The sequence below is a fragment of the Sciurus vulgaris genome, assembly GCF_902686455.1.
Source record: "Sciurus vulgaris genome assembly, chromosome: 3".
NCBI lineage: Eukaryota > Metazoa > Chordata > Mammalia > Rodentia > Sciuridae > Sciurus > Sciurus vulgaris.
The window spans coordinates 45,441,113-45,459,387 of NC_136463.1; the positions used below are offsets into that span (position 1 = coordinate 45,441,113).

Consider the following 18,275-nt stretch of genomic DNA (forward strand, 5'->3'; position numbering starts at 1 on the left):
ACATACAGTGGCAGCATTACTATATACTCAATTTGCTCTAATTGTAATTATGTGCTACTTAAAAGTAAATGACAATCAATAAATACAATTTTTAAATGTTCCCTAAGAATTTAAATGAAGTCAGTCAGTCAGTAACCCATTTCAGGACAGTGTGATAAGCATTAAATAGGCAATAAATCAAAGACAGAGCTGCTCCCCAGCTCATATTAAGGGGAAAAGACAGAACACAAATATAACTAAAGCTTTGTGAGGAAAAAAGTCATTAAAAGTAGCCAACTACATTTTACCTCCTGTCTTCTTTTAAAGATGTTAAAACAGCCAAACAGTTCCAAATGACATAATACATAAGTTTTGCCTAATCTATTTCTATGGGTTCTCAAAACCATAGCAGCATCTCACAGAAAAATTCATAAGTATATGACTTTCATTATGAACACTTATTTAACATAAGTTAAAATTATTCAAGTTTAAATGGTTTTCATGCATACTACCATGCAAATTATATTTGCCACCAGTTCTGCAAAGTAGTCAACTACTGCACACACTCTCAGAAATTAAAAAAAAGAAAAAATATATAAATAGCAATGTGCTTATTAGTAACTATACTAGTAAATATATTATTCTGATTATACTTAATAAAACATATAAAGTAGAAATATCACATTTTTGTCACAAACTAAGAATAAGTCACCTAAAATGCTCTTCAACTATGATAATTAAAAAAAAATAAATAAATAAAGATACCTATCTAGCTTCCTATCTTACTTCAATCAGATCAAGAAATTAAGATTTTTTTTTCACTTATTTTCTTATTCCAAGATCTGCATCCATAAAGGCCTGGTACTCGGATGAGCAAGGCTAAGCAAACTACATTCTGGAGCAGACTCCTCACCCACATGAGGTGATTGAGCGCTTCCAAGGCACCAGGACATTAAATGGCAGAAGGGTCTACAAATACCGTCATTAGCAAGAGTCATGGAAGGGATTTCCCTAGAATAGGATTTTGAATAATGATAAAATGATCCGTGGCACTTCTACTTTGCAATGGCAGATGTGGCTTGGTGGGGGACGGTGTCATCACTAGTCTTAAATGAAAAAGCTTCATTATCTTACTTCATCATGCGCCTTGCAGGTACTCCACTGAAAAAAAGACAAAACAGGAGGCAAAAAATTCAAGCCTCAAGGTAAGCCATTTCAATGTTAAGTATCCACCTTTTTTACTAGCAGATTATAAAACCAGCTAGTTTTATGCAATAATTTATTTCATTTTTTGGCCTCGGAAACTCAAAGTTGTTACCCCAACCCCCAAGAAGCCAGAGGAAGATAACATATAGTAAATGACAGAAAATTACACAAATCTAAAACATACCTACTCTATATAATAATAATGTCAGAGGATAACATAAAAATGATTTTTTAAATAGAATATATGGTTTTTAACTCAAGAACTCCAAAGATGATAAATACTTACGTCTTGATGTTCTCATGGTACACCTTTGTATCTGATGGCTGGTTATAGAGTGGCTATAAAATAAATCAAATATTTACGTATAAAATGGTGTACATATGTCTAGGAAGAGACAAAGAAACAATATTTTAATATAAGTCTAGGTTAAGTACTAATGGGTATATATCATAATATGTCCTACCAAAACCTTCAGACCACTGGATTCCCTGAATAACCCCAACTCCTAAAAATGGCACTCCTATAACAAAGCCTGTAAATCCTACTGTATTCTATAATAAATATGTCTATTCATAGATATTTTTTATTTCAAAGGCAATGGAAGATTAAGTACTGCCTTAACCCTAACAATAAAATTCAAAGAGTTTTCTATATCTTTTCTTAATTTTTCCTCCTTCTACCTGAAATGATTAAATGGTTTTGCTCAGGCAGAAACATGCTCAGGAATATGGTTCTGCAAAGGGAACCAAGTTCATTCACTATTACTTAAAAATTTTATCACTACCTTCCTGCCCAGTTACATTCCTTTCCCAAAAAAAGGGCTCATATCCTGTTACATCACAAGAAAAGTTTCTTTAAAAAAAAAAAAAAAAAAAAACCAACAACAACAAAAACAAAGTTCTAGAAATGAAAAAGTAAATTTCTTACTTACCAGTTCAACTTTGGGGCCAAGACCTTCAAAAATTTTATGAGCTTCTTCTGCTTTTTTCTAGAGATAAAGACATTGTTATATGATACAATTGAAAATTATATTAGCCAACAGCAAAAACACTACCTATTTAAAAAAAAAAAAATATCTAAGGCCAGACATGTTGGCACATGCATATAATGCCAGTGACTGCGGGAGGTTGAAGCAGGAGGATTGCAAGTTTGCTGCCATCCTCAACAACTTACCCAGACCCTGTCTCAAAATAAAAAATAAAAAGGACTGGGGATATGATTCAGTGGTAAAGTGGATGCAATCCCAATACTCCAAAACCAAAAAAAAAAAAAAAAAAAACCAAAATCTAAGACTCATCTATAGCTCAACTTATCTTTATTTCCAAATATTCTTCTGGGCCGAAATTTTCACTAATTTTATTTTCATAGCTCTCCTTACTAAATTCAAAGTCTAACATCTCTAGTGAAAACAATGTCTAATGTGTAAGCAAGTTCTTAAAAGCAAACAAATATTAAGAATCTACAGAGAGGGAATAAAGATTCACTACTGTAAATAAATCCCTTCAACATGCTAAATACTTTAACACATATTATCTTTAAAAAAAAACTTAAAAACACAAAATACCATGAAGAGGCCAATATTTGCTGTGGTAAACCCAAGTGATCTCTGAAGAAAAGCATTTAATGAACTAATTTTCTAGTTACAAGGAAACCTTAAAAATAGTTAAACAACAAAGGAAACTAGTTTGATACTAGTAGTAAGTAAATATTGAATTATATATTTAATACACCATTTTTAAAAGTAAAGTGCTACCTATCAATAGTTTGGCAAAAAACTTTTTAACTTAAAAACACTTGCATTTACATATTGCATTTTTCATTCTAAGTCTACAGATCTAAGTTATTAATTCTTCAAACATCATGAGTATGTTCTATGTGCCAGGCACTTGCTAGACATTAAGAAAACAAGATAACCATTCCCAGTGCAAGAGGGTAAGGGGTCCTGAAAATTTTCATTGAAACAAAAATTGAAATATGTCTCGGGGTCTGAGTGGGTTCCACAGACATGAAAGACAAAACTGGACTGTCTGAAGGTACACAGTGGGGGTAAAAGTACTAACAATTTCAAGGGAACATTCAAAACCTGTTCTGGTAGGATATCGCAAAGGAAGGAGTGTCAGAGCAAGGGCCAGACAAGTAAACATGTAAGTACGAATAAATAAAATTTGGGCTATTCTACAGAAAGTGGGAAATAATCGAAAGGTTTTGTTTCAGCTAAGCACAATCCTGTAATCCCAACAACTTGGGAGGTTCAGCCAGAAGGATCACAAGTTTGACGCCAACCTGAGAAACTTAGCAAGACCAAGTCTCAAGGAAAAAAAAAGAAAAGAAAAGCACTGGGGATGTAGTTTGCATGCCCTGGGTATTTTGTGAAAACCCCAAAAGAGCAAAGTAAATTTTGTTTAAACAATCATGTCAAGGGCCACAGTTATGAAAGGTGGGTTAGAAAGAAAAAAAGATTGAAGGAAGAACTCAGTAACTATGTGAGATGAAAGCTGAAGTTAAGCTAATAACAAAGTAGATGCAGAGAAGCAACTAAGCAGATTCATATTTAGAAGGTATGATTGATATTCTTAAGTGACTGATTACACAAACATACGTGACAAAGGGGAGAGAAAAGGCCAATTCCTAGGAATCTGTTCTGAGCAGGTTGCTTCCCTAAGCATACTATCAACCCCTTCCTTTCTTCTGTATCATACACTCTTATAAATTATGCAATCAAAATATAAACAAAATATTTCTGAAAACTTCTCTAATACATTCTAACAAGTTTTCAATATGTGCTATTATTCTGAAATCAGAGCACTTACAAATATTTTTGAAACCTACAGCTGAGTAGGAAAATAGCAAATCAAAGTGTTAAAAAATAGTCCAAGAGATTAGTCTGTTTAGAAACTAAACAAACAGTTTGAAATTTAAGTCAGATGGAGTCAACTTCTTTCACAAGCCAACTTTAAAATTAACAATCTCTCTTGGGCAGTTTTCTTCTTCCCTCTAAGTTTTAAATGAAAGAACAATTTCCTACACATGATAATGGGTGCTGTCTCTTAAGCCACATTCAGCTTAATTTTCAATCAGCAAAGACTGCTGCTACACAAGAAGTGAGAGATATGCTTTTGTCATTATTCCATCTACCCTTGCCTATGGTGTCAAAACAGATAAGGTTATTTAAAAAAAAAAAAAAAAAAAAGGTTGCACAGGTAATGGAGAACTTACAAAAGGCAGTCTTAGCAGAAAGCCCCAGAAAGTGAGCAGGGAAAAATTCTGTGTTCCATGCCCAGCTGAAGGAACTCTCTTCCCCTTCCCTCCAGGAGCCCCACTAGGATTCTAGAACTAGAGAGATACAACTACAACCAATGACTAGTAGCAAGGGATATTTAGGAAAGCATATGAGGGTTGGAGATGTAGTTCAGTGATAGAGCACTTGCCTAGCATGTAAGAGGCCCTGGGTTCAGCCCCCAGGAGGAGGGGAGGAGAGAGGAGGAAGAAAGGTGGAGAGGAGGGGAGAAAAAAAAAATTTTATTAAAATTTTTTAGAATGATGACTTCTACAATTTCTGTGAGTTAAAAATATGAGATTTCCGCGAATCCAAGAGGGCGGACTAGAGTGAGGCTGCGTTCCTTGTGGCTCCGTAACTCTGGTTTCAGGCAGAGGATATCTATTTCTTGGTGAGGCAGTTTTTGCTGCACATCGATTCTCTGGTGTTAACCCCATTTGTCTGCTGTGATGACCTGCAGTCTGCCAGCATATCGACGCCTTTTTTGAGTGCAGATTGCTCAACTGTCGGGCGCCTATCATTTGCCATTTGCCTGCCTCTGGTCGGTCCATCGCCTGCCTTACACTTATCCATCACCCAACACACCTCCTGATAGTCCCACAACAGTCAGCAAACTGATCCCTGACCACCAGTGAGGCAACAGCTGCCTGCTGTTGCCTGGAAGTTTGTCACAGTTCCTGCAGGTTTGATTACACGTGGCTGCCGCCATTTTGAGACAACAGGACCCATAGGACCCCTGGCCCGACTGACTGAGCCCCATCTCCAGGATCCCTCAGCCCGACTGATCACTCCCTGCCTCTGGGGCCCTCACATCAACGGACTGCTCCCTGCCGCCAGGACCCCCAGACCATCTGACTGCGCCCTATCACCAGGACCCCAGACCGACTGCACCTGGCCTCCAGGATCCCACAACCACACCAAACACACCCGACATCCAGGACCCCTGCCTGACCAACCACTTCCCAACACCAGGATCTCCAGCTGACCATGTCCTCACCCTGAGCTGCAGCTCCCCATTTGCCAACACATTTTGAAGCCAGAGCGGCCATCTTGGATAATTCTGGAAGCCTTCGCTCTGATCTTTGGGTGGGGCAAATCCCATCCTGCACGCCTGCTGGAGGCTTGAAGCTCATTGTCAGGTACCTCTCATGCATCAGGCTACTGAACACTGGGAGGTTTCATTAGTATATGACGATTATACAGTAAATTTTCATTTCTCTCCTTCTTAAAAAATTTAAGTTTTTATTTCTTTACTTTTCTTGCTCTCTTTTCCTTTTGTTTACCTGTTCTCTCAGAGTCTCTCTCCGTTTTTTGCATGCTAACATCCGATTTCTTTTGATTACACTCTCACCCTTTCTATTTTCTAGAACTTCTGTATATTCCTTTCTTATCCCATTAACAGCCACATTCTACATCCCTCTTCATCTTCTTTGTCCTCCATTAGAAACTGCAGACCTTACTGCAAACCTGTTTGTTTTACTGAAGATAATATTTGAACTCATTTTGTTTGTTATGACAATTTTGTTATTATCCCCATAGGGGCTATCTGGTCTAGGATTTCATAGTCTCTGATTTGGGCACTGCTAATATTGATCTCCCCTTAAAGAAAGGGTTTTGGAAACCTATAGGGCCACTATAAGCCTATAGGGGGAAATCTGCAATACCCCAGATCTGCACTGCTAGAGGGGAAGATACGTAAACAACATGAAAAAACAAGGGAAGAAAATGATCCAAACAAATCTAGATTTTATAGTAAAAGAATCCAATGACAGTATGTTAGAAGAAATGCCAGAAAAGGACTTCAGATTATACATGATTAAGATGATTCGTGAAGCAAAGGATGAGATAAGAGAGCAAATGCAGGCAATGAATGATAATACCAATAAGCTCAAAGAGCACCTGAAGGAAGCGAAAGATCATTTCAACAAAGAGATAGAGATTCTCAAAAAAGAAAAAAACCAAATGGAAATCCTTGAAGGAGACAATAAACCAAATAAAACACTCAATGGAAAGCATCACCAAAAGACTAGACCACGTGGAAGACAGAACCTCAGACAATGAGAACAAAATATTTAATCTTGAAAATAAAGTTGCCCAAACAGAGAAGATGGTAAGAAATGATGAACAGAATTTCCAAGAACTATGGGACACCCTGAAAAGATCAAATTTAAGAATTATTGGGATTGAGGAAGGCACAGAGATACAAACCAAAGGAATGAACAACCTATTCAATGAATAATATCAGAAAATTTCCCAAGCCTGAAGAATGAAATGGAAAATCAAATACAAGAGGCTTACAGAACACCAAATGCACAGAATCACAACAGATCCACACCAAGGCACATTATAATGAAAATGCCTAACATTCAAAATAAAGATAGGATTTTGAAGGCTGCAAGAGAAAAGCATCAAATTTCATATAGGGGGAGACCAATACAGATAGCAGCTGACTTCTCAACCCAGACTCTAAAAGCTAGAAGGGCCTGGAACAACATATTTCAAGCTCTGAAAGAACATGGTTGCCAACCAAGAATCCTTCACCCAGCAAAACTAACCTATAGATTTTGAAGATGAAATAAAATCCTTCCATGATAAACAAAAGTTAAAAGAATTTACAAACAGAAAGCCTGAGCTACAGAATGTTCTCAACAAAATATTCCATGAGGAGGAAATGAAAAACAACAATGGAGGTCAGCAAAGGGAGGAACTACCTTAGAGAAAAACCACTCAAAGGAGAAACCAAGCCACTTAAAAACCAAAAATAAGCCAAATGAGTGGGAATACAAATTATATCTCAATAATAACCCTGAACTAAACTCATCAATCAAAAGACAGACTGGCAGAATGGATTAAAAAGAAAGACCCAAAAATATGCTGCCTGCAAGAGACTCACCTCATAGAAAAAGACATCCACAGACTAAAGGTGAAAGGATGGTGTGGAACTACCACGCATATGGACTCAGTAAAAAAGTGGGGGTTTCCATCCTTATATCAGATAAAGTGGACTTCAAGCCAAAGCTAGTCAGAAGGGATAAAGAAGGACATTTCATACTGCTTAAGGGAACCATAAATCAGGAAGACATAACAATAGTAAATAGTTATGCCCCAAACAATGGTACATCCCTGTATATCAAACAAATCCTTCTCAATTTCAGGAATCACATAGACCACAACACAATAATTCTGGATGACTTTAACGCACCGTTGTCACCACTAGATAGATCTTCCAAACAAAAACCGAACAAAGAAACCATAGAACTCAATAACACAATCAATAACCTAGACTTAATAGACATATATAGAATATTCCATCCATCAATGAGTGGTTTCACTTTCTTCTCAACAGCACATGGAACCTTCTCGAAAACAGACCATATGTCATGCCACAAAGCAGCCCTTAGGAAATGCAAAAAAATAGATACTGCCTTGTGTTCTATCAGATCATAATGGACTGAGAGTAGAAATCAATAACAAAATAAAAAAGAGAAATTACTCCAACACCTGGAGACTAAATAATATGCTATTGAATGAAACATGGATAACAGAAAACATCAGGGAGGAGATAAAAAAATTCTTACAGGTCAATGAGAATGATGATATAACATATCAAAATCTCTGGGACACTATGAAAGCCGTACTAAGAGGAAAATTCATTGCATGGAACGCATTCCAGAAAAGAATGAAAAGTCAACAACTAAATGACCTAACATTATATCTCAAAGCCCTAGAAAAAGAACAGAATAACAGCAAGAGTAGTACAAGACAGGAAATAATTAAAATCAGAGCTGAAATAAAGGAAATTGAAACAAAAGAAACAATTCAAAAATTGACAAAACAAAAAGTTGGTTCTTTGAGAAAGTAAACAAAATAGACAAACCCTTAGCCACACTAAAAAAGAGAAGGAGAAAACTCAAATTACTAAAATTCGTGATGAAAATGGAAATATCACGACAGACACCACTGAGATACATAACATAATGAGAAGCTACTTTGAAAATCTGTATTCCAACAAAATAGAATCTACCGAAGACATTGACAAATTTCTAGAGACATATGCTCTTCCCAAACTGAACAAGGAGGTCGTACACAATTTAAACAGATCGATATCAAGCAATGAAATAGAAGAAGCCATTAAAAACCTACCATCCAAGAAAAGCCCAGGACCAGATGGATTCTCAGCCGAGTTCTACAAGACCTTCAAAGAAGAGCTCATTCCAATACTTCTCAAAGTATTCCGGGAAATAGAAAAGGAGGATACCCTACCGAACTCATTCTATGAAGCTAATATCACCCTTATGCCCAAACCAGGAAAAGACACATCAAGGAAAGAAAATTTTAGACCAATATCCTTGATGAATATAGATGCAAAGATCCTTAACAAAATATTGGCAAACTGTATCCAAAAGCATATTAAGAAAATTGTGCACCACGATCAAGTGGGGTTCATCCCTGGAATGCAAGGATGGTCTAACATACGTAAATCAATAAACGTAATCCATCATGTCAATAGACTTAAGGATAAGAATCATATGGTTATTTCAATTGACGCAGAAAATGCGTTCGACAAAATACAACACCCTTTCATGTTCTAAACACTAGAAAAAATAGGGATAGTAGGAACATACCTGAACATTGTAAAGGCTATTTGTGCTAAGCCCATGGCCAACATCATTCTTAATGGAGAAAAACTGAAACCATTCCCCTTAAAAAGGGGAACAAGACAGGGATGTCCTCTTTCACCACTTCTATTCAACATTGTCCTCAAAACTCTAGCCAGAGCAATTAGGCAGACTAAAGAAATTAAAGGGATACCAATAGGAAAAGAAGAACTTAAGCTGTCACTATTTGCTGATGACATGATTCTATATTCAGAGGACCAAAAAACCTCCTCCAGAAAACTTCTAGACATCATCAATGAATTCAGCAAAATAGCAGGCTATAAAATCAAGACGCATAAATCTAAAGCATTTTTATACGCAAGCGACGAAACAGCTGAAAGGGAAAAGAGGAAAACAACTCCATTTGCCATAGCCTCAAAAAAAATTAAATACTTGGGCATCAATCTAACGAAAGAGGTAAAAGATCTCTACAATGAAACTACAAAACATTGAAGAAAGAAATTAAGGAAGACCTTAGAAGATGGAAAGATCTCCCATGTTCTTGGATAGGAAGAATTAATATTGTCAAAATGGCCGTACTACCAAAAGTGCTATACAGATTCAATGCAATTCCAATTAAAATCCCAATGACATACCTCACAGAAATAGAGCAAGCAATCATGAAATTCATCTGGAAGAATAAGAAACCCAGAATAGCTAAAACAATCCTTAGCAGGAAGAATGAAGCAGCGGGTATCGCAACACCAGAACTTCAACTATACTACAAAGCAATAGTAACAAAAACCGCATGGTACTGACACCAAAATAGACAGGTAGATCAATGGTACAGAATAGTGGACACGAACACAAACCCAAATAAATACAATTTTCTCATACTAGACAAAGGTGCCAAAAATATGCAATGGAGAAAAGATAGCCTCTTCAACAAATGGTGCTGGGAAAACTGGAAAACCATATGCAACAGAATGAAACTAAACCCCTGTCTCTCACTCTGCACAAAAATCAACTCACAATGGATCAAGGTCCTTGAACTCAGACCAGAGACCCTGCATCTTATAGAAGAAAAAGTAGGTCCAAATCTCCACCTTGTTGGCTTAGGATCAGACTTCCTTAACAGGACTCCCATAGCACAAGAAATAAAAGCAAGAATCAATAACTGGGATAGATTCAAACTAAATAGCTTTCTCTCAGCAAAGGAAACTATCAGCGATGTGAAGAGAGAGCCTACAGAGTGGGAGAATATCTTTGTCACTCATACTTCACATAGAGCACTAATTTCCAGAATATATAAAGAACTCAAAAAACTCTACACAAAGAATACAAACAACCCAATCAACAAATGGGCAAAGGATATGAACAGACACTTCACAGAAGAAAATCTACAAGCAATCAACAAACATATGAAAAAATGTTCACCATCTTTAGTAATAAGAGAAATGCAAATCAAAACTACACTAAGATTCCATCTCACCCCAATTAGAATGGTGATTATCAAGAATACACATAACAATAGGTGTTGGAGAGGATGTGGGGAAAAAGGTACACTCATACATTGCTGGTAGGACTGCAAATTAGTGCAGCCACTCTGGAAAGCAGTGTGGAGATTCCTTAGAAAACTTGGAATGGAACCACCATTTGACCCAGCTATCCCACTCCTCAGCCTATACCCCAAGGACTTAAAATCAGCATACTACAGAGATACAGCCATAACAGTGTTCATAGCTGCTCAATTCACAATAGCCAGACTATGGAACCAACCTAGATGTCCTTCAATTGATGAATGGATAAAGAAACTGTGATATATATATATATATATATATATATATACACACACACACACACACACACACAATGGAATATTACTCAGCTATAAAGAATAATAAAAATTATGGCATTTGCAGGCAAATGGATGAAATTGGAGAATATCATGTTAAGTGAGATAAGCCAATCTCAAAAATCCAAAAGGTGAATGATCTCACTGATTAGCGGATGATGACACATAATGGGGGGTGGAAGGAGGTCAAGAATGGAGGAAGGAGGGACTATACAGAGGAAAAAGAGGGATGGGGGAAGGAAAAAATAACAGAATGAATCAAACGTCATTACCCTATGTAAATGTATGATTATGCAAATGGTATGCTGTTACTCCATGTACAAACAGAAACAACATGTATCCCATTTGTTTACAATGAAAATAAATTAAAAAAAACATGAGATTTCAAATTTATGTGTTCTTTTCTTTATAGCACAAACAAATCAAAATGTAAAATGCTAAAAGTGAAAGAAGAGGTCTGAAAGGAGATTTCAAGTTTTGACTCTGATCATATTCAACAGATAGACTGATCAATCAACTCATGACAAAGTAAATAAACTGAAACAAGTATCTCAACTTTTATTGTAGGAGCACTTCAGCTAAGAAGCCTGTTCTCTTGCATGATACTTAAAGCCTACATTTTTTGGATTGCAGACTTCTGGAAGTCATAATTTTATCAGCTTTGATTGAATGTTTTGTTTATATTGAGGTGAAATCCCTTTCCCTTTAACTGCTAGTTTCTGGGCCAAGTTCTGGCCAAAAATTAATTTTGTCATTATAAAAATGATTCATAGAATTGAGGCCTGGCCTTCTGAAATCCATGAACATTTTAAATTAAGAATACAAAAGAGGGCTGGGGTTGTAGCTTAGTGGTAAAGCACTTGCCTAGCATGTGTGAGGCACTGGGTTCAATTCTTAGCACCACATATAAATAAAGAAAATAAAGGTTCATTGATAACTTAAAAAATATTTTAAAAAAATACAAAAGAACTGTTTAAATAAAATTTTTAAAATAAAGCCCACCTAAAGGTCAAAGTCAACCTTGAACTTTAAAACTAAATTTCAACAAAGCCCAGTTATGAATCCTGAAGGTTAATAATGAAGTTCATTTCCACATCCAATGACCTATCTGTACTGAAATATTATCAGTATTTGGATGATGACTTATCTGTACTGAAATATTATCGGGATTTGGTATTAAGTGTCACTGAAGTAGTTAAAAAAAAAAAAAAACTACAGAATGGCTGTTCTGTATTAGGTGAAACCAAACTTGCGAGTTGGTATTCACAGAAGAGGAAAGACTCAGCTGATAAAATTCTACTCATTAATATTATTTCTACAATACATAATGTAAAATAGAAATAGAGTTTTAATATAATTAGAATTATAATGGAACACATTCAAAAACAGAAAGGGCACAATCAAGGGTGTGTAAAGGTCTGTGCTATCAAATACAGCATACGCTTACCCGATTTTCATCATAAATAATTTGAACAATACTGCGGTGTTTCTGCTCCACAGGAGGAGGGGACACAGGCTTTTCTGGCTCAGGAGGTTTAGCGGCTTCTTCTTCGAGCTGTTGCTAAGAGACCCAGAAAGGAAGAGTCAGACATCTGCTACATGTCACCCCAACCAGTAATTAAACACCCGAGATTATACATGTTACTGAGCACTGCTTACTGATTCTGTAGGATAATCTACAAAGGTCTCATGGACCAAAGGTTAAAAGACAATCAGATTCATTTGAATGAATAATTAAATAACAAATCACCCTAATATAGACAGATATAAAACTGAGGAAAAACATAATTTTGATAAATTTAAAGCAAACCATTAAAAGAAATGAATATTGATGAAGATAACCTAGGTACCTCTATCTCAAGATCTTTGATGAAATTGGAAAAACACTGCTGTGTATTATAGATACACAGTATATATAAGATCTGGTGAGAGGATACGGTAGAAAAAAGTTCGAGAGTTAATCCTTAACTTAGTATAACTGTGGCATCCCTGAACCCCAATCTTTATATTTTATAGTGTGCCAGTCAAGAGGCACTGCTGATGTGTGTAGTTATAAAGCAGAAATCTATCTTTATTACTGTCTCAGTGTGGGCCTTAGAGTCTCCCTATATGTGGTATAATTCTAGGAACCTTTCTGGATTCTTGTCCCAATCTTAATACTTAGACAACTCATATGTAAAGTAGGAATACGGATACAAGCTATCATATAGCTTTCTGAAGGGATTAAATGACTCATACATAAAGCATAAAACAATTATAAATGTTCAGTTAATATTATATATTATTATTAGTGAAGAAGAAACTTGTCTGCTTTACCCACTGTTTTCTTTTTGTTTTTGTTTTTTACAGCACCCAAACCAATGCCTGGAACCTAGTAAATGCTCAACAAACATCCACATGGATAGAAGCATAATTCCCTTGCCTAAGATAATAAAAAAGATGTAAGTTAAGTCCATTAAACATTAACTTAAAAGATTTAAGATCTAAAGGAAAAAATTATCTGTACTACTAAGTAAGACTGGTAGTCAAAGCTCCCAGTTCTGTAAGTTAGACCACCCCCAAATCAAAGGATTAAAAATCTGTCAAGAGAGAAGTCTGAAGGAACATTTCCACTTCAGAGTTCCAAGTATCCCTGCAATCTGTTATTTTATAAGCAAAAGAAAGATGTTTGAAATCCTGAGATAATTTTGTGTGGGTATAGCCTCTTCAACAATGCCCCTTCTTTCTTGGTTAGAGAACCTTCTTTTAGAATCCCTGTTAAGCAATAAATAATCTTAGAGAAATTACACTTCGTTCTTACTCAATAGCCCTGAGATAAAATCACTATAACTAAAAGGCTAAATATAAATTAACAACACACACACACACACAAATAAAAACTTTCATCACCTAGTTTTTATTCTATATTAATTTTACATTCTGCTGAATCTAAAAAGCAACTTTATTTTGAATTTTTACTGAAATTGGATGGAACATACAATTTTTTAAAAATTTGTCCTTTTTAGTTATATGACAGAGTATTTCACATAAGAAAACAGGATTATTAACCTATGTTTCTAATCAGTCATGGTTTGTTTATTTATTTACTCTAGCTGTCTTTTATATCTATCCCTCAAAACTGTCTTCTCTACATTTCATAATGATCATATAATGTATTTCATTATTAGCAATTATTATAAGTTACAAATTATTATTTACTATGAACCACATGTATTCTAAGAAAGATTCAGTAGAACAGAACCCACAAAGATTTAATAGCAATCATTAGACAATATTATTAAAATTCAATATGCTTAATAATATCAAGAGGGTATTAAAAAAATGACTGATCAAATTTGAAAAGGAACCAGATAGAAATTCCAGAAATAAAAACAATATAATTCTTGCAATTAAAGGCAGATTTGACAAAAGATTAAATATAATTGAAAAAAGAAATGTAAGTTAGATGACAGACTGAAGAAACTGCCCAGAATGAAACTCAAAACAAGTAAAGCATGGGAAGTAGATGCAAGTAAGAGACACAGAAGACAGGAATGATTCGATAAGACACCTAACTAGAATTTCAGAAGAAAAAGAAACTGTTACAAAGGATTTTGTAAAAAAGATAATGAAGCGAGGGATATACTTCAGTGGTAGAACACTTGCCCAGCATATATGAGGTCCTGGCTTTGATCTCCAGCAACATAAAATAATCATGACCATAATGATGAAGGCTAGGAATTTTCCAGAACTGATTAAAAAAAAAACAAAAACTTCTAACCCTTATAAATAAATCTCATGCAGCATTTATTAAAAACAAAAAACCCACACCTAAATGTATCAGAATCAAAATAAGAGAATCCCCCAAAAAAGAAGATATTGAAAGAAAGCAGAGATAAAATTCAGATAATCTACAAAGGATTAAAAATTAGACTAAGGGCTAATGTTTTAAAATGAAAGCCAGAAGACAGGGTACTTACAGAAAATGACCATATTATCATATAGAACTATTTTTCAATTACCAGGTTTAAGAAAAAGATAATATGTAAGTCACTGACTTTGCCAACTATTAAAATATTCTTCAAGCAGAAAGGTGTTCCCCCAGATGGAAGATCTGAGTTAAAAAAGAAAGATGTACAAATAAGGATGACAAATATGTGGTTAAACCTAAAGGATCACTGGATACAAATGAGAAATAATGTCTTCAGCAGTTTAGAAAAACTGAGAACTAAAATACATGATAATGGTTGCATAAGAGATCGGAAGAGAAAAAGACTTTATAGTGGCTACAGACATTCTATCTCTAGATGCACACACACACACAAAATCTCAATATAGTGAGCCACCTCACTTGTCCTAATTTTAAATCACCAGTTACATCCCCAGCCTGTATTGTACCATTTCTAAGCTCTGAAACAGTTTGAGATTGTAATCATTTGAGCATTTGGCAGAATTTAAACAATGGTAAAATCAGTTGCGTTTAGTGCAGATTTATTTTTGCATGTGAAAAATTTTACTAATGATTCAATTATATTTTAAAATCTGGTTTTATTTCTTCTGGGAATAATTTTTTTTTTTTTGCCCACATTTTTGGGAATGTAATCGTATTCTCTACACAATGTTTCTGCTTCTTATTTCCTTTCTTTGGTTTTATTCTATTCTTTTATAATGTCTTAACTTGGATACTTAACACATTCATCTTTTAGCTTTCTTTCTTTTCTTTCTATTTACTCCATTTAGTTGCATTCCACAGTTTTAATTTGCAAAACATTTTTCATCCATTATAATTTTTGACTAGTGTTTTAATTATTGTTTTATAAATATTCTAGGTACATGATTTCTTCTGGGTTATTTTTGGTTGATTTCCAACTTTATTTTGGTAGAGAATGTGATCTTTAGTCCGGTCTTGAGATTTTTGGTTAATTTTTTGCCTACTGTGATGATCAGTTTTCAAAGATATTCTGGTTATGCTTAAAAATAATTTGTATTTTTTAGTTTTCAAAAACTTACATATCATTTCTTAGTTTTGTTGGCAACATATCAATTACCACTAGGATTTTAGATTTTTCCATTTTACCAAGGAGTTGTCAGTTTTTATATTGTCTATTTTTAAGTCCTTAATTTTAGGTGTATACTTTTTTAAAGATTATTAGTTTCCTAGTCAGTCAAACCTTTAAAAAAAAAAAAACTTTTATTAGCAGCAGGGCACGGTGGCATACACCTGTAATCCCAGTGGCTTGGGAGGCTGAGGCAGGAGGATGGCGAGGTCAAAGCCAGCCTCAGCAACTCAGTAAGAACCTAAGCAACTCAGTTAGACCCTGTCTCTAAATAAAACACAAAAAAGGGCTAGGGATGTGGTTCAGTGGTTAAGTGTCCCTCAGTTCAATCCCTGATACCAAAAAAAATTATTAGCTACTGCCATTCAACCTCCAGCAATCTGCTAGATTACTAAAAGCTGGGCAATTTAGCAAGACCCTATCTCAAAAATAACATTTAAAAAGGGCTGAGGATAGAGCACTTGCCTAGCACATGTGAGGCCCAGGGTTTAATCATCAATATTGCAAAACACAACAAAACTCAAAATACGCATTGCTAAATTAAATTCAGCAATTAATTTTAAGAAAGAGATAAAGAAAGTATCATGACTAAGGATGGACAAAGAAATGCACAGGTGATTTTAAACTAGAATGAATTCATTATATAGAGACATTAAAGGAGAAAGATTTTCAGCAAACATGTAAAAAGATGGTATAACTCAACATACCATCATGATTAAAAAATCTGCACATTGGTATAGAAGAAAATTTTCCAACCCGAGTAAGAGTGCCCACAAAAAACTTAACTTAATGATAAAATGTGAAAGATATGTCTTTAAAACCAGCAACGAACAATTACCACTTTAAATATCTGAACTAGAGCAATAAGACAATAGAAAAATAAAAGGGATAAAACTGGAAAGGTAGAAACAAAAATGTTATTTTTTTAAAATGTCGATATGACTATTATCCATATAGAAAGCCCAAAAGAATCTATAAATCATTAGCATAAAAGCAATAATTTTGAGAAGTTCCTAGTCAATATAAAAGAAGTTAAATGCAATGCTAAGAAAAATAAAAATTTTACAAAGATATTAACAATAACATAAAAATATAAAGTACTAAGCTGACTCTAACACAAGGTATATAAAGTATTTTTGGACAAAATTAAAACATGAACTGGGTACAATGGCAGGCACCTGCAATCCCAGTGACTCAGCAGACTGAAGGAGAAGGATCATAAGTTCAAGGTCAGCCTAGGCAACTTAATAAGATCTTTTCTCAAACTTTCAAAAGGGCTGGAGTGTAACTCAGTGGTACAGCACTTGACTGGCATATGTAAGGCCCTAAGAGTTCAATACCCAGAATCATAAAAAAATGAAATAAAATAAAAATAAATAAAACATGAAAAAACTAAAAAAAAAAAAGGAAAAGTATACTATATTCATGGATTGTAATGATTCAATATCATTAAGCTATCTTTTCTGAGCTGGACATATAGCTCATTGTTAGAGCACTTATCTACTATGAGTAAGGTCCTGGGTTCAATACCCAGTATGCAAAAAATAAATACATCATCCCCCAAAACTGATCTCTACATTCTATATGATGCCAACTAAAATTTCAGGAAGAATTTTTGAGGAAATGAACATGTGATCCTAAAAGTTATATGAGATACAAAAAATATTTAGTAGCTAAAATGTTTATAGAAGTGGGGCTTACCTTACTGAATAGGAATTACTATAAATCTCTAATAGCTAGGAGAAACTAAGAAGACAATACCAGTAGAAAGGAACACAAAGCCCAGCAAGCAATCTATTTATAGATATAAACATTAATTATAATAGAGTCAATACAATTGGGGAAGGGAATGGACTTTTAAGTTAATCATTCACACATGAAAAAAAATGACCCTTACCTTACAGCTGACAAAGATAACTGCCAGTAGATTAAAGAATAATGTGGAAAGCAAAACTGTAAAACTTATAAGAATATAATAAACTACCTCATTCCTAAGACCTAAAAAAAATTCTGTTCATCAAAAAAACACCACTGACAAGGAGACAGAAAAAATGGAACACTTCTAAACTTCTGGAGGGAATGTAAAATGGTTCAGCCACTTTGAAAGACAGTTTAGAACTTCCTCAAACATTTAAATGGATTTACCACATGGTCCAACAATTCCACTCCTAGGTATATTCAAAGGAGGAAAAAAAGGTCAAGGCAAAAATATAAATATCATATAAGCATTATTCATAATATTCAAAAAGGAGACACAACCTAATGTTTACCAACTAATGAATGAATAAATAAAACATACCAAAGCAATGGGATTATTACTCAG

The 18,275-nt window shown here is 34.7% G+C and overlaps 1 protein-coding gene across 23 annotated transcripts in view; it reads right to left on the reverse strand.

Moving 5' to 3' along the window:
* Positions 1 to 18,275, reverse strand: part of NCOR1 (nuclear receptor corepressor 1) — a gene marked incomplete at its 3' end in the record, with an annotated part of 166,332 nt that overhangs the window by 95,239 nt on the left and 52,818 nt on the right. For 17 of the 23 annotated variants that reach the window (XM_079131648.1, XM_079131637.1, XM_079131649.1 and 14 more), the window contains exons 6-9: positions 12,364 to 12,477; positions 2,118 to 2,174; positions 1,472 to 1,524; positions 1,114 to 1,140 (exon numbers count right to left, since the gene is read on the reverse strand). In XM_079131648.1, the coding sequence (XP_078987774.1) occupies positions 1,114 to 1,140; positions 1,472 to 1,524; positions 2,118 to 2,174; positions 12,364 to 12,477 (251 nt within the window). Of the gene's footprint in view, positions 1 to 1,109; positions 1,141 to 1,471; positions 1,525 to 2,117; positions 2,175 to 12,363; positions 12,478 to 18,275 lie in introns of those variants that run through there. The other 6 variants (XM_079131653.1, XM_079131652.1, XM_079131642.1 and 3 more) reach the window with 2 other exon arrangements.